Source organism: Gallinula chloropus (assembly GCF_964237585.1).
Source record: "Gallinula chloropus genome assembly, chromosome: 22".
Classification (NCBI taxonomy): Eukaryota; Metazoa; Chordata; class Aves; order Gruiformes; family Rallidae; genus Gallinula; species Gallinula chloropus.
Window position 1 is genome coordinate 3,038,455 of NC_140107.1, and position 24,026 is coordinate 3,062,480.

The 24,026-nt window shown below is 63.5% G+C and overlaps 1 protein-coding gene across 1 annotated transcript; it reads left to right on the forward strand.

Moving 5' to 3' along the window:
- Window positions 1-65: 65 nt before the first annotated feature.
- On the forward strand, window positions 66-23,988 carry NHSL3 (NHS like 3; the record flags this gene model as incomplete). Its single annotated transcript, XM_084274189.1, has 7 exons — window positions 66-267; window positions 17,689-17,844; window positions 18,064-18,119; window positions 19,345-19,462; window positions 19,871-19,987; window positions 20,107-23,013; window positions 23,196-23,988. The coding sequence occupies 7 exons, from the start codon at window positions 66-68 to the stop codon at window positions 23,216-23,218; spliced, it is 3,579 nt and encodes a 1,192-aa protein (XP_084130315.1). The 3' UTR covers window positions 23,219-23,988.
- Between the last annotated feature and the right edge of the window lie 38 nt (window positions 23,989-24,026).

A 24,026-nucleotide genomic window follows, 5' to 3' on the forward strand; every position in this document is an offset into this window, starting at 1 on the left:
GCCCGGCCCTATGGGCAGCGGCTGCCGGCGGTGCGGGGCGGTGCGGGGCGCTGCCCGCCGCGGCCATGTCCGCCGGAGCTGCACCTGCGGCGGGCGGCGAGCGGGAGCCGGAGCGGGGCGGCGGCGGCGGCGGCGGCAGCTCCTCGGTGGCGGAGCCCCCCCGGCGGAGGAGGGCCCGGGCGGGCTCGTTGCGCCGGGCTTTCAGCTGGCTCCGAGGGCGGCGGCGGCGCAAGGACGGCGGCCCCCAGGCCGGGGCGGAGGGGAAAGGTGAGGGGCGGTGGGGGGTGGCTGGGGAGGGGGCGGTGGCAGGGGAAGTGGGTGAGTATGGGGGAGTTGGGGTGGTGGTGGCTGGGGAGGAGTCGGGGTGGTGGCCACAGAGGTGGCCAAGGAGGGGTCGGGGTGGTGGCCAAAGAGCACTCGAGGTGGTGGCTGCAGAGGTGGCCAAGGAGGGGTCGGGGTGGTGGCTGAGGAGGGGTCAGAATGATGGCCAAGGAGCACTCAAGGTGGTGGCTGTGAAGGTGGCCAAGGAGGGGTCGGGGTGGCGGCCAAGGAAGCGGCCAAGAAGGGATTGGGGTGCTGGCCGTGGAGGTGGCCAAGGAGGGGTTGGGGTGGTGGCTGAGGAGGGGTCAGAATGATGGCCAAGGAGCACTCAAGGTGGTGGCTGTGAAGGTGGCCAAGGAGGGGTCGGGGTGGTGGCCAAAGAGCACTCGAGGTGGTGGCTGCAGAGGTGGCCAAGGAGGGGTCAGGGTGGTGGCCAAGGTGGAATCAGGGTGGTGGCCAAGGAGCACTCAAGGTTGTGGCCACGGAGGTAGCCAAAGCCGTGTCGCAGTGGTGGCTGGAAAGGGGCTGAAGTGGTGGCCGTGGAGGTGGCTGAGGAGAGTTCATGGTGCTGGGCAGGGACAGGTGGAGGTGTTGGCCATGGTGGTGGCCAAAGAGGGGTGGAGGTGCTGGCTGTGGTGGCAGCAGAGGTGTGCCAAGGAGGCCGGAGGACATGGTGGCTGCTGTGGCAGTGGCCACGGGAGCTGGTGCTGTGGTGGCCACGGGAGCAGGCCGGATCCGGCAGTCCCCAGTGCAATCTCGCCCCTGCCCTGAGGGCTGGTGCCGGTTCACAGGGTAGGTTCTCTCTCCGCTGAGTCAGAAGGTCACTGGGGCTGAGGGAAACCTGGAGGGACGCCAGCCGCTGCCTCCTCCTCCTCCTCCTTCTCCTCCTCCTCCTGGGCAGGGTGTTTGCGTGCTCCAGGTGTGGCCCTTCCTGTCCTAGATATGGCCCTCACCCCAGCCAGTCTGTGGGGTGCTGCCTCCATAGCCCAGCTATGTCCCTGGCTTCTTGAGCAGGACGGTCCTGCCCCGGAGGGTGCTGTGGGTGCCCAATCTTTGCTGCCCTGGGGCCGTGTTACGGGGCCCCGTGTGCCGGGAGCTTCGGCAGAGCAATGGGTGGTGGCGTGCCTGGTCATGCTCGTCTCCTCGGCGCGGTTGTTTTGCAGTAGTAGGTGTCCCAGCGAGGCAGCAGTTGCTGGAGGTATCATCCTGTGCAGCAGAGAAGTGCTCAGCCTCTCCTGCCCCGCGTTATCGGGGGGGGACAACACCTGCGTCACGCCACTGCCCTCCCCACTGGGCATCTCTGGCAGGGATGTCACCGTGCTCTTGCCAAGGGAAGAGGCCGCTCCTGAGGCACCCAAACGCAGCCGGATGCTGTAGCCTGGGACTTTCTTCTTCGATATGCCCTGGGGAGTGAATTTCCAGGCATCCAGGACTGCACGCAGGCACATTTCCCGCTTGGAGAAGCACAGGGAGATGGGAGGGGAGTGGCTGAGCTCTCTGCTTAGCCGGTCCAGGGGATGCTGCCGGCACCTCCCGCCCGGTCCGCTGTGTGTGAACGCTGAAACCTGAGCAGAAAAAAGGAGATGTGCCAGAGCATGTGATGTTCCTCTCCACCACACAGGAACGCCCCTAGCAGCTCTGCCTGCCGTCCTTTTATTTTTTTTCCCCTTCTCCTTTTTTTTTCCCTACAGTCACCAGCTAATCTACAAAATGCAACCTCATGGCCCATCAGGGTCACAGTCTGGGGACCTCCAGCCTGCTCACCGTGCCATCCCTCGCACACGTGCCCCGCCAAAGCAGCCCACTGCTCGTGTCACCCCCACCCCGGCACCGTGCTGCCGCTGTACCGTTCACTTAGATATCCCCGTGTCCAGGAGAGATGCACTTGAGCACCCGCCTGCCCGTGGTCTGTACCGGTGCTGGAGAGCTGCATCCAGCCTCAGGACCCTTCCAGTCCTGGCTGTGCTTTGGGCATCCCGCCTGGCACACGCGGGGCTGGGAGCTGCCACGTTCCACCGTGGTGCGCGGTGGGGAAGCGGCGCGGATGTGCGATGGCTGCCGCTTGCGTGCGGGATTGAATCACTCTCCCCACACACACTTCCAGCTTGCAGAGCGTGCTGGGAGCCCCACCCTGCTTAACTGCCTCCGGCCTGGCTGCGGCCGCGGGCGTCCGCAGGACACCGCCGGCACACGCCACCGCTACCCGGCATCCTGCCCCGTGAGGTGGAAGATGGATGGGATAACGCTTCCCTGTATGATGGGGGGGTCGGGAGATGGGCTGCATCAGCCTTGCTGCTGGCACCAGGCGGTCTCGCGGAGCGGGAGCCGGCCGAGCTCTGCCCCAGCCTGGGAATCTTTCCAACCATCAGCCTTGGGAAGGGCCAGGGGGGTGGGGGAAAAGATCTTCAGCAGGTCCTCTGGGTGCACTCAGCTTTCCCCCTGTGCCTGTGCAGTGCTGGGAGCACCCAGCAGCTCCCATCACCCCCCCATTCCCGCAGGTGGCTTTGGTCCTGGAGCAGGGACAGGGCACATCCCACTGTCCCCAGTGCATCTTGGCTGATGGGGGGTGCTGAGGAGGGGCCACACAGGATCTCAGGAGGAAAGCCAGCCCAGGGAGATGCAGTTCAGGAATAGTTCCTCAACGTGGGGGACATCTGCCTGTTCACAACCTGGGTGTCAGCGAGGTCAGAATTGCTCAGCGCTGCAGTCATGGGAGCAGGAGGATGAAAGCATTGCCACTTTGGATCAACCCCCTGGGTCCATCTAATCGGAGATCCCATCTCTGGCTGCTCAAACAGCTGAGCTGTGGAGAGGATGGTGCAGTAATCCTGCTCATGGGCGAGTTTCAGGCACCTCTCTCAGCTTTATGCCGAGCGGGGGATGGCTGCATTCTGGCTGGAAGCCGACTCTCCTCTCCCCTGGATGCTCAGCCCTGTTTGTGTGAACAGACCCCACTGGCTGCAGTGTCCCCTTTTTATGCCTGTGGAACTCTTTGCCATGAGATAAGTCCTGTAACAGCCTGTCTTGGGGTGTGTGGTGTCTGCCAGCATCCTCAGACCATTGTACCTGTACACAGCCCCTCTGCTCCGGGCACCTCCGTGGCCCCATCCCCATCACCTCCAAGCACCTTGCAGTTCCTCCCATGTTTATTCCCACCAGAACACCTGGGAACCAAGGTGGGGAGAGCGGCTGGGCTGCACCAAGTGCCTAATGGGGAGCAAGGAATCACCTCCAGTTTGCTCTGTGTGGCAACGTTTTCCTGGTGGAAGGTGGGAGTGAGAAAGCTGGGAGCTTTTTCTTGCTCTCTGAGCACTGCCTGCAGCCTCCCTGGATGAAGGCAGCCTGGGAACCCTCAGCTCGAGCTCCCTGAGCACGAAGTGCTTGGGGTCCTGCTGCCTATGAGGGATTTTAGCCCAGCTTTTGGCTACTACTTCATCCCTGTTGCACAATATTCCTCTTAATTCCCCGATGAAGTAAAGGATTCAATGTTCCAGAAATATTAAATTAGGGTTGGCTTTATTCTGATTTTTTTCTTTTTCTTTCCTTCTTGATGCCAGCTCAGTCTGGCAGCCACGGATTTCCTGATTGGGGCAGCAAAGGGGGGCATGGTGATGCTAAAAATACAGCTTTAAACACACATAGCTGCGTGATATTATGAGCAGGTGCTTGGTGAGAGACCCCATGGGGTGGCTTTGGTGTGTGTGTGTGGTGAGCTGGTGGTGATGTGGTGAACCAGCAGTGGTACGGTGAGCCGGTAGTGGTACCAGGAGTGGCGACTGGCAGGGGCCTGGCTGTGTTGAGGGCCACGTTGGCAGCATCAGGCTGGATGCTTGGAGAGGCACGTGAATCCTCAAGACAATTTGGGGTTGGGGATGGGCTGTCCCTGCCTGTTGCTCTGATAATAAGTGAGATGTGAAATCAGCCTGGACATTTGCTTTCCTCCGTACACGTGGTTTGGTGTAAACACAGGCTTTGTGTTTTAGCCCTGAGCTTCTCAGCTGGAAGGAGAGGAGGAGAGGTGTAGGCACCGCTGCCCCCCTGCCTCCCACTCCCCTGGGATTGTTTCCCTGTGGTGCGTGGGAATGGCTTTGGTAATCTGCACAAGGCAAAGAGTGACACTCGCGAGCGGGCAGGAATCCCCTGGCTGGGTTGCGCTGGCACCGGCGAGTGGCTCTGCGAACAAAGAGAGGTGTGTCTGCAACCACAGCTATTCCACCTGGAGACAACGGGAAGAATTACTCTTGCAAATAACGTTCCGTGAGATCCGATAAAACTATTTCACCGGAGTCACATTTCCCTGCAGAAGGGAGGTCTCGTTTCATAAGACAATCTCATCATTGAGCGCGGCTCCGGCGGCGCTGGGAACATGAAGCCGTCGGAAGGTGAAGAGCTGGGCAGCGATGAAGTGAAAAAGCATTTCCATGCCAAGCAGGAGCTGGAGCTCTGGGCTGGTCCCCGTGGCTCCTGTCGTGCATGGAAAGGTTTTTTACCCAGAGCTGGGAGCTGAGCTGCCTCTCCTCCTGCGGGCTGGAGCTGGAGCTGTCATCGGCAGAGCCGGCCGGGACGCCAGCTTGAGCAGGAAATCGTTTGAAACCTCTCTGGTTATGCATTTCTGTTAATGATTGGGGATCTCAAGTGGGTTTTTGTGTTACCTTTGCCTCGCTGAGCTTTACTTCCCTGTGAGGGGAGAGCAAGGGCTGGATTCCTTTCTCGTTCGGGCAGCTCAACTTCTGCTCCTTGCTCGGCAATGGGATCGGGTTTAGAAAACACCAGGAGGGGCAGATAAAACCCCAGGAAGGACGGGATCCTTCCCCCCTGTGCCAGCACAGAGGGGTCCGCGCTGCCCCACGCTTGGGCTGGCTGGTCTGACCAAGGGACCGCGTGACTTGAGGACGATCAGATGTGCTTGAGGCAGTCACGCCATGATGACAAGATCTCTATCTCTCTTTCCCCCATCCCCCCCAGCTCCTTGCTGTTACCAGAGTGAGTAAAACCAGGGGTGGTTATGGCCCTGAGAAGATGACCAGCCTGCAGCCAGCATCTCTTGCCCCCAGTCCCCCATTCGCACCAGCTGCTCCAAAAATGGGTGTTGCTGGGAGCCTGCTGCGCTAGGAATTGGGTGCCAGGGATGGGGGGAGCTGTGAATGCTTCCCCCTCCCCTGCCACGCTCGGAGCCTGGCTCTTGAGATGCAGAATGAGAGCAGCCATGGGGCAGCATGGCCCATCCATGGGTGCCAGAGGGGTTTGTGTCCCAAAGCAGCCATGGGGCAGTGACGTGGGTCACTAGGGGCTGCGGGGATGCTGGATCCCCTGCTACAAGCAGGGCCCAAATCATGGGGCCTGAGAGGGGCTGGGGTAGGACTGCAGTGTGGCTCCCTGTCCCCCCCATGAGTGCCTTGGCATTTTCAGCACACGTGGGCTTTGCTGGGCTCCTGGAGCCCCGAGCTGCTCCGGCACCTCCGAGGCTCGTGGCTCAGCGCAGCTGGGGGCGGTGACACTCTGGTGCTGGCAGTGGCTGCGTTTGTTAGGCAGGTGCTGGCATGGAGGGCGTCTGTTTTGGGAGTGGAGGGGGAAGTGTCTTGCTGTATCTGGGGCAGTCGCAGGCTTGGGGAAAGGTGTTGTGTGTGACTCCCGTGTCACCAGGCAGGGGATGCAGCGACAGGGGCAGGCCCACACACCCTGTTTTGGAGCTGCTGTGAGGGGCCATACATCCCAGGGAGGTCTGGGCAGTGGGAGGGAGCCCCGTGCCAGGCTGGAGGGGGGCCCTGGCCAACCTCACTCCTGCAGTTAGGGTGAAAAACCATCTCCATGAATCCCTGGGCAGAGGCCTCTGAGGCTGTCACGCTTGCGATCGCATCCATGGTTAATCCCATCTGCCCCAAGGTGCAAAGGCTGTGCCTTGAGCTGGGGACAGCCCATCACGGGAGGCAGGGAATGGTTTCCCACTGGATCCCCCGTTCCCATAGCAGCTCCCTCAGCAGACGGCTGCAAATGTGTGGGGACACAAGACCCCAGGGCCAGGCAGTGTTTGTGGCACAGGGTGGTTGCTGCCCTGCTGAGCATGGCTTTTGGGCAGCTAAGGGAGCCGGTGGGAAAGGGAACCATCCCCATTTCCGCTGCAGAGAAGGAGACTGAAGTCCAAAGATTAATTTATTACTGATCACCTTGGGAGGTCAGGACCGAGCTGCTGGCTGACTTTAAGTTTTGTTGTTGGGGTGGGTTTTGGGTTGAGCTTTTTTTTTGCCTTATCTCTTGAGTTTTGTGCCTTTCCCACAAAATTCTCCTTCCTATTTATCCCAGCCTTTGATGAATCACCTTAGGAACATAAACACTGCCAGCAGGAATTGCCCACTGCCTGGCTGGCTGACCCCCCTCCCTGCCCTCACAGCATTTAATGTTCTAATTAAAAACCAGGAGGGAAAGCAGGAGGAGGAGGAGGAGGAGGAGGAGGAGGGGTGGGGGGGGCAGGCTGCTTGTGGGGCTCGTCCGTGCAGCGTGGGCAGCGGTTGCAGCAGCAATGCTGCCAGCTTCCCCTGTACTGAGATGCTTTTCCCCTGCCAGCCCCCAGCTAGCTCGATCCTTGCAGCTGAAAGCAGGGTCCAGAGTGGGGAGAAGGTGGGGTGCACCCAGGGAGGGCATGGGAAGGGGATGCCAGCGGTGTGAGCTGCTGGGAATGCTGGTATCCCCAGGGTTCAGCCGGCTGTGACTTGCTCCAGAGACAGGGGTGACAGTCGAGCGGGTGACAGGGGGTTAACATCCACCTACAGGCATGTGGATGCTTGTCCTGAGGTTGGGAAACGGGCTGGACCTAGCCTGTGTCCTCGGGCGACATGCTCCAGCCTTGGCAGTCCTGTTCTAGCCTTGGCTGTGCCGTGCCGGGCTTGGCCGGGGGTGTCCCTGTGGGGCTGGGGGACACCCCCCCCAGCACCTGAGGGAGGGGGGATGTTGGTGTAATGGTGGCAGCTTGGCAGAGCCTGGCAAACCCCAGGGGAGCGGGCCGGGAGGCCTGTCCCCGTTGTTTGGGCACTGGGGGGGAGGGAGGGGAGTCTCCCTTTGCCCCCTCGGCCCGGCTGTGCCCCCCCCCCCGCATCCCCCGCCGATGGGATGGAGCTGGGAGCGCGCCGCGGGAGCCAACGGGCGATCCGATGGGCGATCCCAGCAGGCCCCTCCCTCCTCTCCGCCTGTACCATTGGCTCCGGCACAGCCGCCTGGCGAGAGCTGAGCTCCTCCGGAGCCGGAGGGATGAGAGCCGGTGGCTGAGAACCCTGCTCTCCCGCGGCCACCCGGGGCCACGCCGGAGCCCGCTCGGCTCGGCCATGTAGCGCCCCGGCCTCCTCCACCCGGCCGCGGTGGAGGGCGAGAGCGGCCTCATGGGCAACGCGCACCGCAAGAGGAGCCCGGCGGGCACCAAGGCCGGCTCCTCCTGGCCCTTTGGCCGCGCTGGGAAGCCCAGGGCAGGTAGGGAGCGATGGGGCTGCTTGGGGAGGGGTTCCCAGCTCGGTGCTTTTTGAGGGAGGCGGTTTGCAGCGGGAAAGTTTGCTGCCTCTGCTCTTCCCCTCCCTCCAAGCCCAGCGTGGGGCTGGGCAGGATCTGAGCTGCTGTGGGGGCTGGAGGCTTCACTCTCCCCTGTTTCCCTCATGCCAGGGGGAAAAGGGGGGGACCCCAGGTGATGGAGCTGGGGGTAGAACCCCTGACTGCACATGGGGGGCTGTGCCAGTGTGCTGGGGTCCAGCTGCTGGCTCGCCTGTGCTCTCCGGATAGGGGGGGGGATCTGGTGAATTAGTCACTGATTTGTTCTCCTAAGCAGCACCCCAGCAGGTAGAACATGGGGCTGTGGGTGTCGCCTCCCTCTCTGCTCCCAGCCGTGCCTCGGTTTCCCTTGCTGTGCCCCAGGGAGCCGGGAGCGTTCACAGGGAGCACCAGGCTGCTCCTGGCTGCGTCGGTCCCATGCAGTTTGCCTGCCTTGCTCTGCCTCTGTCTGTCTGTCTGTCTGTGCACTGATTTCTTCTTTCGGCTCTGCAGAGACAACTGGTAAGCTCAGGAGGAGGCAGGGGGCGGGGGGGGGTTCTTTTCTGAGGGGAAGAGGAGCAGGGAAAAGGGTCCCACGCCAGCCTGGACACGTGTGTCTGAACTATCAGCCCTGTCAGGTGCCTGGTCCAAGCAGGCTCCTTCCACGGTTCCTCAGTCAGAGCAGGGTGGGGAGAGCAGGGAAGGGCTCCCAGTAATGCCGTCCCCATCCCGGGGCTGCAGATTTACCTGCTGATGTCATTAAACCGTCCCTGTGTCACCAGACTGGCCTGAACTGGGGAGAGGACTCGATTGGTGTGTGGGCAGGGGTCCGGGGTTGGTGGGAGCGGGGTTGGTGTGTCTGTGGGTGGGAACCAGGTGGTTTTCTCCTGCCAGCCCTGAGGGATCCCCAGCACTACTGTCCCTCCTGCCTTTGGCTGTCCTGTTTCCCTCGTGCTTTACAGTCAGCAGCTGCCCAGGCATGGTGAGCTGAGCTGTCTGCAGGGTAAACAGGGTCCAGAATCAACCCCCCTCAAAGGCTTGAGCAGTGAGCATGCCAAGCAAAACCGCCCTAGAGAGGTGAAAGCTGGGCTGAGGAGACCCTGTAGGTGCAGGGGGAGAGGCTGCTGAATCCACTGGGTACCTGGGGAAACTGAGGCAGGAGCTGTTCCACCACTTGCCCATGGCTACACAGGGATGGCATCTCACCACTACAGGCTCTCTGCTGTCCCTCTCTCCTCACTGGCTGACTGTGCTCTCCTTTCTACCTAAGTCGTCTGTCCTCTTGTCACAGTCCCCGTGCACATGGGCACGGCTGGCAGCCACCAGCCCGCGGTGTGGTAACGGGGCTCCTGCTCTTCTCTGGCTCTGCAGGACGCCGTCCCTTTGCCTCCAGCCTGAACTGCAGCGGTGCAGGCGATGGGGTGAGCCAGCTCTCTCAGAGAGGTGGTTTGGGGGCTCGTCTGAGTGGTGCTGGCACAGTCCATGCCCTTTCCTTGTGCCGTTCCCAGCTGGACCTCCGTCTCCTCTCCATCCCTCCCTGCCAGGCTTGGGTTGCCCCTTGCTAGTCCCTAAACCAGGATTGGGGGGCTGTGGGGGGTTGTGTACCACCCCTGCTGCCCTTCCCCAGGGCTGGCTGGGAGAAGCCTTGCTCCGTTTCCAGTTCTCCGGAATGGGTGTGATGTGGGACGGTGCAATAGAGCTGGGGGCAGATCCCGCAAGGCGAGGGCAGGAGCTGGGATCAAAATCCGTGGGGTGGAAGGTGCTGAGAAAACATGGGACGAGTTGTGTTTGTTCTCTGCTGCGGCTCCATGGCAACGGCGCGGCTGCCACAAAGCAAAAGAATTTGCATCGTGTCGCTTCAGCATTTCGGAGGGCGCAGTCGGGATCACCGGCTGGGGGCAGGGTGCACAGCACCCGCTGGGACAGGTCCCCACAAGTCACTCTCCTCTTGCCCCTGGCCTTCAGCGAGACCCTGGGTGCTGCTGGATGTTGGGGTTAAGGGCTAGTTGCGTGTCACAGGCAACTGGAGCGCTATCCCTCAGTTCCCATCTCTCCATCCCCGGCTGCTTGGGAGGACCAGTTTGACCCCACCATGCCCAGTGCTGGCAGGTCAGGCATCAGCAGCTGCCTTTGTGTTTGTGCTACGCGTGGGGTGATGTGGGAACCCGCTGCCTTTGGATCCTGAAGGGCCAGAGCAGTGGTCCCCAGGGACAGGGTGTTGGGATAGGAGTCTAGGAACAACATCTGAGGACTGCTGGGATCGCTTTACCTGCTGCAAACCCACTCCCTGCTGCCTTGCTCTCTGTCTGGGCCTCCCAGCTTCACCAGTGCCGAACCCGTAGGTCCCCATCGCTGTGATGCGGTGGGGCCTGGCTTGCTCTGGAGTGCAATCCCCCACCTCTGTTCCCCAGGCTCATCTCAGCGGGAGCTGCTGGGGAAGGTCCTTGAGCAGCGGGGAGACCGAAGCCTCTTATCTCCTCCTTATCGGGCCAGCCCTGCTGAGTCAGGGTGCAGGAACGTGGCAGCCGGCCAGGCTGCGCCCCACCGAGTCAGTGGGGATACAGCTGCATCCGGCACAGGGCTCCCTGGGTGTGGGGTCCCCTGGCACCCACATCCCTGTAAGCGGGTGCTGAGACAGGTTGTGGGGGCAAATGGCTGGGGGGACATGCAGGTTTGGGGTAGGGGGTGACCCATGGTCACAATGTTCACTGGCAGCAGGTGCCGGCTCTAGCCAGGGGCCTGGTGGTGGAGGCTCTCAGTAGCCCTTGCTCTTGCTGTGCTGCTCTGGGGTGGGCTGAGCCACTCTGGGCGTCTTTTCTGCTTCACGCTGCGTGCCAGACCCACGCTGAGCCGGCTCCACAAACAGCCTGGGGGGGGGTAGCAGATAAGGGCAGGGGCCCATCCCGGTGGGGGATGCGCTGAGATTTACACAGGCACCTTCTCCAGGCCTGCCGGCCTCTGCCTGCTGGCATCCCGCTGCCGGCTGGGAGGGCTGAGCCCTTCTCCTGCCCCCTCCTGCTTCTGGAGCAGAGCCGGAGCAGGGAGGAGGTGATCTGCGGGTGTCCCAGGCAGGCAGCCGCCTCCAGCACTTGGCTCTGACATGCTGTGCCGTGCCCACTTGGCAGGCACCCAGTCACCGAGAGGCAGGGATGGGACCTGCCGTTCTGCTGCTGGTTATCCCTTCTCCCCTTCAACCCCCATTTTGGAGGCAGCCCCAACCCTGTCTGACATCTCCTCTCCCACCTCCCCTGATCCCACATCGCCCTGTCTGCCTCCATCCCCGCGGAGGATGCTTGGAGCTTCCTCACCACCTGCTGCTGAATGAGGGATGAGTGGGGCTGGGTGCTGCCTGCAGGATGGTGGATCCGTGTGCGCGGAAGAACCTGCAAGGTCTTGTCCCTAATCCATCTCCTCGACTTGCTCCTACGTGGAGCCAAGCTCTGGCTGCGACGGGCACGCCTTGCCATTCGCAGAGCACCCTGCGAGCAGGCCGGGCGTGACGGCGCGCGGCCGTGGGGACGCAGCCAGCTCCCAGCGCCCGTGGCGGGGCACCGCGCAGGCGCCGTGCCCGGGGGAGGTGGAGGAGAGGACACCGAGGGAAGGTGAAGCAGGGCTGTAATATGCTGTGGACTTTGGCATAGCTCCGGGAAGGAGGAGGTGCTGCTGGTGGCCTGTCCCTGACCGGACACGCCACCTCCACGGCCCTGCGTGGCTCTCGTGGCTCTGCCAGCCACCCTCTCCCTCCCCACACTCCCCATCTGGGCCATTCCTGCTTGGATCCGGCTCCTGGCCCGGCAGAGCTGTTATTTACCTTCAAACCTGTTCGGTGGCTTCTCCAGGGAGGGGACGAGCGCGGGGTGGGGATGGAGGACGGAGCCTGGCCAGGCTGCAACAGGGGCTGGGGATGGGAGTGGGGCACATCGGGGTGGACCTGCCACCCTCTGCGCTGCTGGGACCTCCCCCCTTCCCATTCTGTGGGCTGCTGCACACCCTCACCAGGGGAATGGGAGATGTCACATCTCTCTGTGTGGGCTGCCTATGGGGTGGCAGCAAGATCAGGGCCAAGTCGGCTACGGTGCAGCCCCATTGCATGGCCAGGGGTGCCCCAGCCACGGGAGCAGCCGTGGTTGGAAGCAGCCAGCCAGGCTGGTGGGATAACAGCTCTCCCCATGGCTTCACCCCACCGTGGCTCCTTTGCTGGCTCCCTGGGGTGATGCAGTGCAGTTTTCTGTGCTGTGCTTCAGAGGAAGGAAAACGGCCCAAGTTTGTTTTCCCATTTGAGATTAATTTTCTTTCTGCCTCTGCGTGGGATCGGGTTTGAGAGCCGAGCCAGCAGCGCCTTGTGTTTATTTGCTTTGAGGAGATGTTTTCCTGGCCGAAGCCGCAGCCCCCGCCTGAGGCTGAGGGCAGGGGGGCTGCATGGCCAGAGCCACAGTAAATATTAGTGTGCCCTTCCCCTGCCTGCAGAGAGCACGGTGTGTCCCAGGGCATGGATCCTGCGCTGGGGGAGTGAGGGTGGCCAGGCTCGTTACCTCCATCAGGGCTTCAGGGAAGTTCCCCCCCCCCCAGACTTCCTTGCCAGCTGAGGATTGGGGAGCGGAGGTGGGTGTCAGGTGCCTCCCAGAGCAGAGAGGCTGGGTGCTGGACCTGAGTATGGGGGCTCTTGTGCCCGTGGCAGAGTCTGTGGGGAGTGCTGGCTGCTCCCTGGGGCTGTCGGGGCTGGGGTTCATGGTGCTCCCTGTTGGCATTATCCACACTGACAGCATCAGTGCCATGTTGCCCTCCCCAGCACGGAGGGGCAGAGAGGTCCCCGAGCTGTCCCCAAGCCTGAGTGTGTGCCTGGGAAGCACTGCCCATCACCTGGGACCAGCGTGTGGTGGGAAAGGACCCCAAAGTGGTGAGAGAACATCGAGCCCATAGGGCAGGGAGTCTTCTCACTGCCTTCTGCACCAGCCTGGCTGCCTGGGGGCGAGGTCTCCATCCCACTGGGCAGGAGGATGCACACAGGGAGGTTTTCCTCCCCTTCCTCCCCTGGGGACCTCGCAGCCCCTTCCATCCCTCCTGCCAGCTCCCCCCTCCTCCCCATTCTTCTCCAGTGAGTCAGTGGAAGGGGCGGGCAGGGCTCTGCGCTGCCTGTTCCCTGCCTCCTGCCGCAGGACCTGCCGCTGCACAGGGAGAAGACAAGTCAGGGCAGTGCCGTTGCAGGCAGAGATGGATGTTTGCAGCTGAGTCCAGCCAAGCCTGCTGCTTGCAGGAGGCGAGGAGGGGGGACGGGAGCCCATGTTTCCTCCTCCAGCTCCCCCCATGAGCGGCGTCAAGGCTAATCCAGCCCCAGGAGGGAGCTAGGCCAGCACTGTATCCCGCCTGCAGCATCACTGGTTCAGGGCCACGCGGCCGCAGGGCCTCAGGGTCTCAGCTCCAGCCTCTGCCCAGTGCAGCCATTCCCATGCCCACCCCGGTGCCCTCCAGCCCCTCTCTTGGCAGCAAAGAGCAGAGCTGGCAGAGCTGAAGGCAGAGTGTTCGGGCTTCCCTGCCCATTCGTATCGCTCTGCCTTGCTGTGGGGATGCTTTGCTCCCTCCAGACCATCCCTGACCCTGGATGTGGCAGATACCAGCTCTGAGGCAGGGAGCCCGTCCTTGAGAGAGTACCCAGCCTTGGGAAGCCTCCGGCTCCTTCTCTGGGAGGATCCCAGTGCCACGTGTGGACGAGGCACATGTGTCAGCTCAGCACCACCGAGCCTGGAGGGGACAGGGCGATCCAGGGTGCGTTGCAAGGAATGCACAGGGACGGGATGCCAGCTCCAGCCGGGCGTGTTGCTACCGGCACCGGCTGCAGCTGCGTCGGCTTCCTTGGCCCACTGATCCTGCCGCAGGATCAGGCTTTTCTCCTTCCCAATTTCTCCCCCTTTCCCAGTTCCTCTTGCAGCAGGTTTTGCTGTGTGTTGGCAGAGCTGGGGTGAGGCTGTCCGGGCGAGGAGGACGTGGTAGCTAAGGTCACAGGCAGTGGGAGGAGAAGCGGAGGCTGCTCTTTGCACGCTGCCACGCTCCCCCAGCGTCAGCCCTTGGCACAGAGCTCCTCCACAGCCGGCTTGGGCAGTGGCTGCATCCTGCCTGGATTATCCTTTGGGTGATTGCAGCTGCCTCCTGCCCTGAGCCGCAGGGGTGCCCTGCTCGGGACAGTGACATGTGCCTCCATGGGTGAGGGACAGTCCTGAGGCCCTTCAGGTCTTCACAGGGGCTGGATACGGGGTGAAGGAGCAGGGATGGGCTGTCTGCTGGCACCTGGAAATGTCCTTATGGCTCCAAGCAGCAGCTGCCATGCGTGCTGCCGTAAGCAAATTCACAGGGCTGAAGCCCAGCCACTCCTGGGCCCCTTTGGCAGCGCTGGGAGGGGACAACTGCCCCCCTAAACCCATGGGGCCTCACAGAGCGGCTGGTGCTGTGCAAGAGGGGTGCTGGGTGCAGCTCCATCCATGTGGGTAGAGCCGGATGCACCATCCCAGAGAGCCGAATCCGGTGTTGCTCCCTCTGGGCTGCGTTTGCCCCCTGTCAGCTGGGGCTCGTGATGTGCTGCCCGGAGAGGAGAGGGCAGCGCTGGGCGCAGCACGTGGCTGCCCGCTTTGTGCATCCTCAGCCCTTTGATTATGTCCCGTTTCCACTGTGAAAAGAGCCGGGGAGCGTCTGCCTGCAGCTGCCGGCACCTTCTGGGTGAGCGTGTGGGCAGCAGGGCCAGTCCTGCCCGTGCTGGAGGCAGGGTGCTGAGTTACATGCAGCGAGGTCTGCAGGGTGCTGCTTGTATTTGCTGTTACAGGCACATAGGAGATGCAGGGGAAGAAATCCTCACTCAGCTGGAGCTGTGGGGCTGGACACACTGGGATGCTCTTTGCAAGGTCACAGTGTCCTTGGGCGGCACACTCAGTGCCTGGGGTCTGGTGGGACCCTCACTTGCTGCTCTGTCTGCAGCCCAACCTCCATCCTGCTGCAGTTAAACCCTGGACACAGCCCGGGCAGGGGCAGGGGGGTCTGACACATTGGCTTCTGGCTGGCACAAGGATGGTAAATGCTGGGAGCTCTTCATCTTTTTGGAGCAAAACGCCTGGAGATGGGAGGGATGGAGTTCCCTGAGGTGTGGGATGCCAGGGCTGATGGACAGGGCAATTCCCCTTCTGCACCAGCCTGCCTGCTGCCTGACAGGTTGGTGTGGGGCTTCCTGGCACCCACCACCCCCGAGCACACAGCTGGGGTGGGGGTGGGTGGCCATCAAGTGCCACAGCCTGTGCCAGTGCCTGCCCACCCAGCAGTTCTGCCCCTGCCTTCCTGTGTCCCCCCACAAATCCTTCCAGCTGCCGGAGTTACTGGTTAGACTGGTCTGAGATGTTGTTCTCCCCCCAGCTCTTGTGACTGTGATGTAGCCATGCTGGATGCCCTGTCCCTAAGGACAAATTCCCTTTGCCCAGTCAGTGATGGCTCTTGTCCCCCTGCTGCGGGCTGAGCCGTGCTGGGATCAGGGCGCTCACTGGCAGGGCTGGAGGGGCCAAGGTGGGCGCCAGGTCCCGGGGAGCCCTGGGGGCAGGTGAGGGTGGGGATGCTGACACCGTTGGCTGTGCTGTGCCATATCCCAAGGGCTGGTGCTCGACAGAGGAAAAGCCTCCCAGCTCCTCCCAGTTGTGGAAAGGAGCAACTGGTTTGCAGCGCGTGCTGTGCCTGGCAGGGAGCAGGCAAGGAGGGTCCTGGGGGGGGTTCCCAGGAGGGATTGGGGAATTGAGGAAATCCTGGCCCTGAGCCCAGCAGGACGAATCCCTGGCAGCCGTGGCGTGTGCGTGGGAGGAGGTGGGAGGGCTGGGGACGAGCAGGGAGGCCAGAGGAGGAGCGACCGAGGAGCGCGGTGGGCGCAGCCGGGGCTGTCCCCTCCTGCCACCGAACAGCCATCGCCGGGGGTCAGGCATCTCCCCGGCGCAAGCAGCTGCTCTGGAGCCTCTTTGCCCGGTCCAGCATCCTCTCGCTGTGCGGATGAGGACAGAGAGAGGGAGCTGAGGATAACGGGCATCCGCCTCGCCGGCATTCGGCTGGGCGAGAGCCTCCCCAGCACAATAGGGCGGCTTCCGTGGGGGGCATCGGAGCCCCCTCTCCTGCGGGGAACAGGCTCCCCCCCCCAGCCACCACCATGGTGGTTTTCATGGGCAGGAACCTCTCCTCGCTTCTGGCTTTCTTCAAGAAGAAGGGTGAGTGAGCGGGAAGGAGGGAGCAGCACCTTGTCCTTACACAACCCCTGATGCCAGGACCCCCGCCTGCCCTCCCCCCGCACCGGGCGCTCGCCCACCCGCAGTGGGGCATGTGGGGGGGGCTGCCACCCCAGGGGGGAGGGCAGAGGGAAGGTCACCCCGGCCCTGGCATCGTCTGTTGGGAAGTTAACAGAATAAATCACTGCGCTCCTCTCGCCGGAAGGCGGCTCTGAGGTGGGGGGGGGTGGGGGGTGGGGGTGAAACGTTGGGCGAGGGGCTGCCAAAACTGTGGGAGAAAAGGGCTTAGGGAAAGGGAATCATGATGCTGGGGCGGGGGGATGCTGTGGGTGTCCCGTGTCCCCAGCGCGGGGATGCCCGGCAGTGCCAGGTGCTGGGCAGGCCGTGGCCCCGGAGCCCGCTGCCTGTGCCCATGGTGCCGGCGGAGGCAGAGGCCGGCGAGGCGGCGTGGCGCGGCAGGGCGGGCTGGCTCCATTGTTCGGGGCCTGCTCCTTTGTGCTCCGGAGCGCCGCTGCCTCGCTGCCTGCCCTGGCTGGCTGGGAGGGGACAGGGTAGATGGGGGACAGGGGATGGGTGTGTAATGCCGGTGATGCTGAGGAGTGGGGGCCGGTGTCGTGTCCCCCCCCCCCCCCCCCGGGGTGCTGCCGCCAGTCCTGCCCGTTTCCTGAGCTCTCCCTTCCTTTCCTGAGCTCTCCCTTCCCTTCCTGAGCCTCAAGTTGTTTTTATTCCAGGTGGGGAGAGTTTGAGGCTCTCTGCAGGCTGCAGCATTGGGCAGGGCTGCACCCACTGTTCCCTGGCTGGGCAATGGCAGGCACAGCACCCAGCAAGGCTCTGGAGCTGGTCATGGGCACCCCAGGGTGCTGGCAGGGCTCTCTGCAGGCAGAGGGGTGTGCAAGACAAGGCATGGCAAGCCCAATGCTGGCTGTGCTATGGCATGGAGGGGAGGTGGTTTCCAGCACCTGGGGGGCTGGCAGGGGGATTCAGCAGCCTCTGGGGTCACTGTGCCCAGCTATGCCTCAGTTTCCTTCACTGGCTTGTCATGGGGCGGGTCCCTGCTCCTGGGGTGCTTTGCAAAGCCTGGGGATGATGCAGCCCTCCAAAGAGAAAGTCATGGTCTGTTTCTCCTCGTTTATTTCCCCCCCCCCACACACAGCCCCTTCTGCACTGAGCTGCCCACAGCCCAGGGCAGCTCACTGCCACGTTTGCTCCTAACGAAAGGGCTGGGGAGAAGGAAGGGGGGTGCTGTGCCCCAGCTCCTCTCTGAGCGGTGGGGAGAAAACCCTGCAGCTTCATGATGGAGGCAGCCTGCCTGCTGTTATCGACTGGCCAGGCAGCACTGTGGGGCACGATCACTCCCATGGTGTGATGAGGAGGAGAAGGTCATCCCAGGCCAGCTGTCATCACTCAGTGCTTCCCCCATCTCACTGGGGCTGCATCCTACAGGGTGGGACCATCGGTGGGATGGTCTATGGTGTCCCCCCGGCCCCCTGAGCCAAGCTGACCCCCTCTGTCTCTGCAGGCACTGGGGCTGCATCCTACAGGGTAGGACCATCGGTGGGATGGTCCATGGTGTCCCCCCGGCCCCCTGAGCCAAGCTGACCCCCCTCTGTCTCCGCAGGCACTGCCAAGGGCGACGCGGAGAAGCGGCTGAGCGTGCAGTACACCCCGGGCGAGGAATGTCCCGACAATGTCTTCTTCCCCAGCACCCGCCCACCGCACCTGGAGGAGCTGCACAACCAGGCTCAGCAGGGACTGAAGTCCCTGCAGCACCAGGGTAGGTGTCCCCAGCCCCAGGGTGGCCCAGGGACACGGTGGAGGACGCGGCTGGCCCCAGCTCCTGGCTGGCTGGACCGCGGGGGCGGCGCGATGGGGCTGACCAGAGTTCAGTGCTGGCGCTGGCAGCAGCGGCTGGGGAGTGTGCAGGGTGCACCGTGGGACTCGGCAGATTTTTGGTGGCTTTCCTGGAGGGATTGACCCCCTCTTCCCTCTGCAGAGAAGCAGAAGCAGACCAAAAGTGCCTGGGACCACGGAGACACCACCAGCCTCCAGGTGAGCCTTACCGAGAGTCAGCTCTGCCCCGCGGCACTCTTGGAGTACCCTGGGACCATGGGGACATGGGGTGGCCTCTCTGTCCTCCCCCCCAGCTGGTGTTTGGGTGCTGGAGGCAGACTAGGAACTGCAGGACATTGGCTGGGGGTGTTTCTTGGGTGGGAAGGGGCCGTGCCTTCCTCGGTGGCATCCTTTATTCCCCCTGATGAACAGCTGTCCCTGTCTCTGTCCTTCAGCATGTCCTTCAGCCCCCCTGCCTTGGGGGGCTCTTCCCAGGGCCCCCCCACCACGTCTCCGTCACCCTGCTCCCACCCCACTAGTGTCCCTTGGCAAGGTGGGGTGATGGGGTGGTGCAACAGGGACCATTGGTCATATCCAGCCCCGTGGCCAGGCCCCTTCCTGGCTGCTGCCGAGGAGAAACTCCCACTCTCTTGGCTGAGCCGGGGTTTGCCACTTCCTGGGGCTCTGACCCCGCTGGCAGCGCCTCACCCGACTGTGTTTGCTCAGGCTGCTGTCCCAGCTGGCTCTCGGCCCCCTTAACCCCTTGGAAGCAGGGAGGACCCTGCGGGAGCCCCCAGGCAGGCAGAGCCAGGGGGGGAGCAGGTCCGGCCCAGGGCAGTGTGGCGGAGGGGTTGGGTGGTGGCTCGTGCTGACGTATCTCATCCCAACCTCCGCCTGCGCCGGGAGATGCTGTAGAGGGATGGGGAGACACTGAAAGCCGTGCTTGTCATGGCACTGTGCCACCAGCCATGCCCAGAGGGGCATGTGTGTGTTTTGGGTCCCCAGTGTGGCTGTGTTGCTGCCTGCCTGTCCCCCATGCCCCCCCCGCCACAGCCCCTCAACCCCCACTCAGCCCGGGTGGCTCCTTCATCCCTGGGGTGCAGCAGGGCTGGGCACAGCTAGGGGTCTGGTTTTGGCTTGGCACAGCGGTGATGCTGGCACATGGGTCAGGTGCTGCTCTGGCGGGCCAGACCCTGGCTTGCCTGCTTTGTGGGGGGCTGCGAGGCCACGCGGGGTCCCTGGGGCTGGTCCCAACCCTGCTCCTGGTGGGAGGACTCTGGATGCCGGCGTGGCTGACTCAGCCTTTGGCCCTAGGAGAAGCTTTTGTCTCAGCAGCACTGGGCTGTGGAGTCAGTTTGCGGGCGGCGAAGGGGCCTGGTGGGGGCCAGGGCAGCTCCTTTCCCGCAGCCCGGGGTCTGTCTGAGCCCACTCTCTGCCCTCACAGTCCTGCACATCCTTGGAGGATGACAGCGTGTCCTTCCGGAGCCGGACAGCCTCCTGTGCCACAAACAGCACCTCTGAGGACGCCCTCTCCATCCGCTCCGAGATGATCCAGCGGAAAGGTAGTCAGCTGAGGGGGCTGCAGGGCCAGGGAACACGAACCAAGGTGGGGGGGGCTGAGGAACCTGGCAGGAAAACTGGGGGGTTTCTGGGCTCTGAGCTGTCGTGGCTGTGAGCCAGTGTGGGGATTTGAGGGCCCTTGGAGAGAAGAGAGCGACTCTGAGTCAGAGGGTTGGGATGGGGCTGGGTGAGGGGGACGGACGGTTGGACACACACTGTCTCCACCCTGCTCAGACTGCACGGCTCCTTGGCAGCTGCTGGTTCCTCTCCAGGCTCTGCTGAGAGCCTGAGGCTGGCTTGTCCCAGACCATCTCCAGCAGTGGGGAAGGGTGCTGGGGCTGGGGGGGTACTGGGGACGCCCAGGCCAGAGCCCCTCTCACACAGGCTGGATCTGCTCATGCCTCTTGCAGGTTCCACCTTCCGACCGCACGACTCCTTTCCCAAATCCTCAGAGAGGGCTGGCAAGAAGAGAAAGGAGAGGAGGACAACGGTGCTGGGCATCCCCCATCATGTCCAGAGGGAGCTGGGTAAGCATCAGCGGCAAGGGAGGTGGGGTTAGGGTCCAGACTGGGTCCTCAGCTCTGGTTGCCTTGGCTCGGTGCGTTTGCCTTGGGCTCACCCTGGGATTGTCTCTCTGGGCTCTCAGGTCTCAGGAACAGCCGGGAAGCCAGAGGACACCCCGATGCTGATGGGCAAGTGCCGGCGGGGCGCGGTGGCAGCCAGGCGCCGCAGCTCTTGCTGAATGGAGGGCAGGTCTCCGGCGACGCCGTCCGCATCCCCACCATCGACGGGAAAGTGCAGACGCTGTCTGTCCCCGGGGGCGCCCGCGTCTGCCTGGGAGCCTTGGAGGAAGCAGATGCCGCCCTGCAGAAGCACATCAACCGGGTTTATTACGATGACATGTTGCTGGGGAGGAAGACGGCAGCCAAGCTGTCGCCCATGGTGAGGCCGAAGTCACTAGCCGTGCCGGGCATGACCACCAACGCCACCCCCCCAGAGCTGCTGAGCCCTGTCATGTCCATCTCGCCCCAGGGCACCTACATGTCCAAGATCATCCCCAACGCCATCCTGCCGCCCATGGTGGATGTGGTGGCCCTGACGCGGAGCAGCGTGCGGACACTGAGCCGCTGCAGCCTGGTGTCATCCAGCCCGGCCTCGGTGCGCTCCTTTTCTCGCTTCTCAGAGCACGCCACCCGCAGCCGTGAGCCCTCCTCCTCCAGCGACAACTGGAGCCACTCGCAGTCCACAGAGACCATCGTCTCCAACAGCTCCACCATCTCCTCCCAGGGTGGCTCTGACCGCCGGCAGCCCGAGGCCGGGCCGTGTGGTGGGGCGGATGCCGTAGCTTGCTCTGACACTGACCAAGTCAGCATCTACAGCTCCAACAGCTTCGCCAGCTCCTGCTCCAAGCCTGCTGCTGGCCCCATGCCTGTGGTCCCCGGGCTCCTGGCCGTTGGGGGTAGCAGTGGCCGGGCATCCCCCGCCTACAGCACAAGCAGCCAGGCAGAGGGGTCGGACACAGCCAGCATGGCCAGCGAGCGCTCCTCCACTCGCAGTGTCTCCCTCAGGAAGATGAAGAAGCCCCCAGCCCCACCTCGCAGGACCTTCTCGCTACACCAGAAGGACTTGGGGGAGCCCAAGGTGCTGGGGCTGCCCCCCAAGCCTGACCGACGGTCCCAGCGGGAGAGCAGCACGCCCTGGGTCCCACGCCCTGAGCCCTTCAGCCCCACAGCTGAGGATGAGGTCTTCTCCCCATCATCGCTGAGCGAGACCAGCAGCCTCCGCTCTGAGAGCCTGGCCGGCACCGGCTCCCCCGAGGCCTCGCGGGGTGGCTCCGGGGTGACGGTGGTGCTGATGGAGCCCCAGGCTCCATCCAAGTGGAGCTGCCCAGATGGGTCTGACCGCACCATGTCCCCCTCCAGCGGCTACTCCAGCCAGAGCGGGACGCCCACGCTGCCCACCAAGGGGCTGGGACCCCCATCTGTGTCCCCGGGCAGGGCTCAGCCCCAGAAGCCAGACCGGGTCTGCTCCCTGCAGTCGCCTGCGCTCTCCGTGTCCTCCTCCCTCACCTCCATCTCCTCCTCAGCCTCAGACCCGGCTCCCCCCGACACGCTGCCCTGCCGCTCAGACCGGTTCATCATCCCGCCGCACCCCAAGGTGTCCGCTCCCTTCTCCCCACCACCCACCAAGCTCCAGCAGCCCACTGCGCCTACTGGCCCCCTCCTCCCCTCGCCAGATCAACCAGCACCCAGCACTGCCAGCCAGGAGCCCTCAGCCAAGTCCAGTGGCAAGTCTCCACCACCATCACCGCCACCTGCCTACCACCCGCCTCCCCCGCCGGTGAAGAAGGCTGAGGAGAGCCCGCAGGCCACCAGTGAGGTCCCCCCTGATGCCACGTGGCCCCCACCGCCCCCACCGACTCTGGAGGAGCACGACCTGTCCATGGCAGACTTCCCCCCTCCAGATGAAGCCTATCTCTCCAGCCTGCCCGATGCTGCACCGGCTCCGGCAGCTGGGCAGAAAGCAGCAGCGAGCCTGGGGGCTGCGTCTTCCTCATTCTTAGCCGCCGTCTCCTCACGCAGCCAGCAGCAAGGCCCACCGACTGGGGCACTGCAGCCGCCACCTCCCGCCAAGCCCGCTCCCGAGGCCGCCGTGCCCCCGCCGCCACCACCGCCTCTCCCACCACCATCCGCTCTGGCTCTACCGCCCCAAACCAGCCTTAAGAAGGCGGCCAACGGCCCCATGGCGGATGCCAAGAAGGAGCCGGCATCACGCAGCAAGAGCGGCCCGGTGCCCAAGGAGGACGCCAGCCTGCCCATCGTCACACCCTCCCTACTGCAGATGGTGCGGCTCCGCTCTGTGAACGTGGAGCCGCCCGCCGGGGCTGGGGCCGGTGCTGAGGAGCGATCAGCACCCCAAAAACCTGTCCGCAGGTCCCTGTCCACGCGGCAGCTCCCTCCTGCCAAAGATGTGGTGCCTTCGAACCAGCTCCACCACGCCGTGCACCTCAAGGCGGCCGCCTTGGCCTCCGGTGAGGCTGCTGAGAAGCCGCCGGGCAGCAGAGCGGCTCTGCCCGGCCCCGAGGCCCTTCCCGAGGACGGCCAGCTCTCCCCCAGGCACAAGTCTCCAGCCTCCACCGCCAGCTTCATCTTCGCCAAGAGCTCCAAGAAGCTGGTGATCGAGCCAGCCTCGTCCCCTGAGATGCAGGCTGACCTGAAGAGGACCTTGGTGGCTGAGCTGAAGAATTTTTCGGGGCAGCGCTCGGCCCCCGCAGCCCCACAGGGCCCTGACAAGGCACAAGCCCACCGCAAACCCAGCAAGATGCCTCCTCCGGTAGCCAAGAAACCTTCTCTCGGGCCAGGGCCAGCACCTTCCCCCCTGAGCCCAAAGGCACCGGGGGCTGAGGCGCTGGGCTCCCCCGTCCTGGATGGGAAGGCCAAGGCAGCGCCAGCGGACGAGGGCAGGACTAAGAGTGAGCTGTCAGGGACGGCGGCCTCGGGGATGGAAGGCAGGAGCACCGCGGAGCCCACGGCTCGGAGCCTTCCCACACAAGGTACATGGGACAGCGGCCTGTGCCATGGGGTGACTGGGCTCAGCCCCTAAGCTCCCTGTTTCTGAGCTCCAGGCCCCCACCCAGCCTGGTTGGGGGTAGGGTGGCAGCTTTGGGGGCAGGGCTGGGGGAAGCTGGGCTGCAGGGTGACTGATGGGCTCTCTCTCTCCCCTTCTCCCTTGCAGACGGACGGGGAGAGACGGCCTGAAGGATGAAGCTGCAGGACTGGTGCCCCCGCAAACAGGAATCCAAATCTCTCAGGGACCTGGGCAGGTCAACAGCCGAGTGTGGAACTGGCAACTAACAATACAGGAAGCAAACAGCCTTAGCCTCCACGGCCTTGATGATATTTATGCAAAAATGGTGTTGGTTTCACTTTCCTAAGTACTACAGCTTTATTTTGCCTTTTTTTTGGTTGTTTTTGTACTGGACTTGAGGCCCATGCCCAGAGCCAGCACCTCCTCCCTGCCCGGCCGCTGCTTCGTTTGCAGGGTGCAGAGCAGCTGCATGGAGAGGGCTGAAGATGCTGGAGCCGGGGCTGGAGCCACTCTGCTCCCGGCCTGCCGGGCCCCTGAGCAATGGAAGCACTTTGGACAAGGGAAGGGGAAGGCTTTGGCCATGGCAGCACCCGGGAGAACGCGGGCGGCGGCAGGAGGACTGGATGGAGACGCTGGTTGGGAGGGACCAGGGCTTTGGCCCTTAAGGGAGAGGCAAGAAGGGGTCTGGGCCAGCACCCATCTCTGCCCGCTGGCCACAGGGTGCAGAGGGAGCCTGGCTGCCCGGCGAGCTGGGCTTTGGGCCCTGGGGTAAAGCCTTGATTTCTGTTTCTGTAAACTCGGGTCATGTTTTGATTTGATTGTTAAAGAACAACAAATGAACCAAAAACCCACCCAATACCCCAAACCAAACCCAACCACCCCTCTGCTGCCGAGTAGCTGCTCCGAGCTCTGTACCTGGCTGGTAAAAATAAGGACCGAAGCTCGCTGGCTCCTGTGCTTCCTGGCTTGTGGCCACAG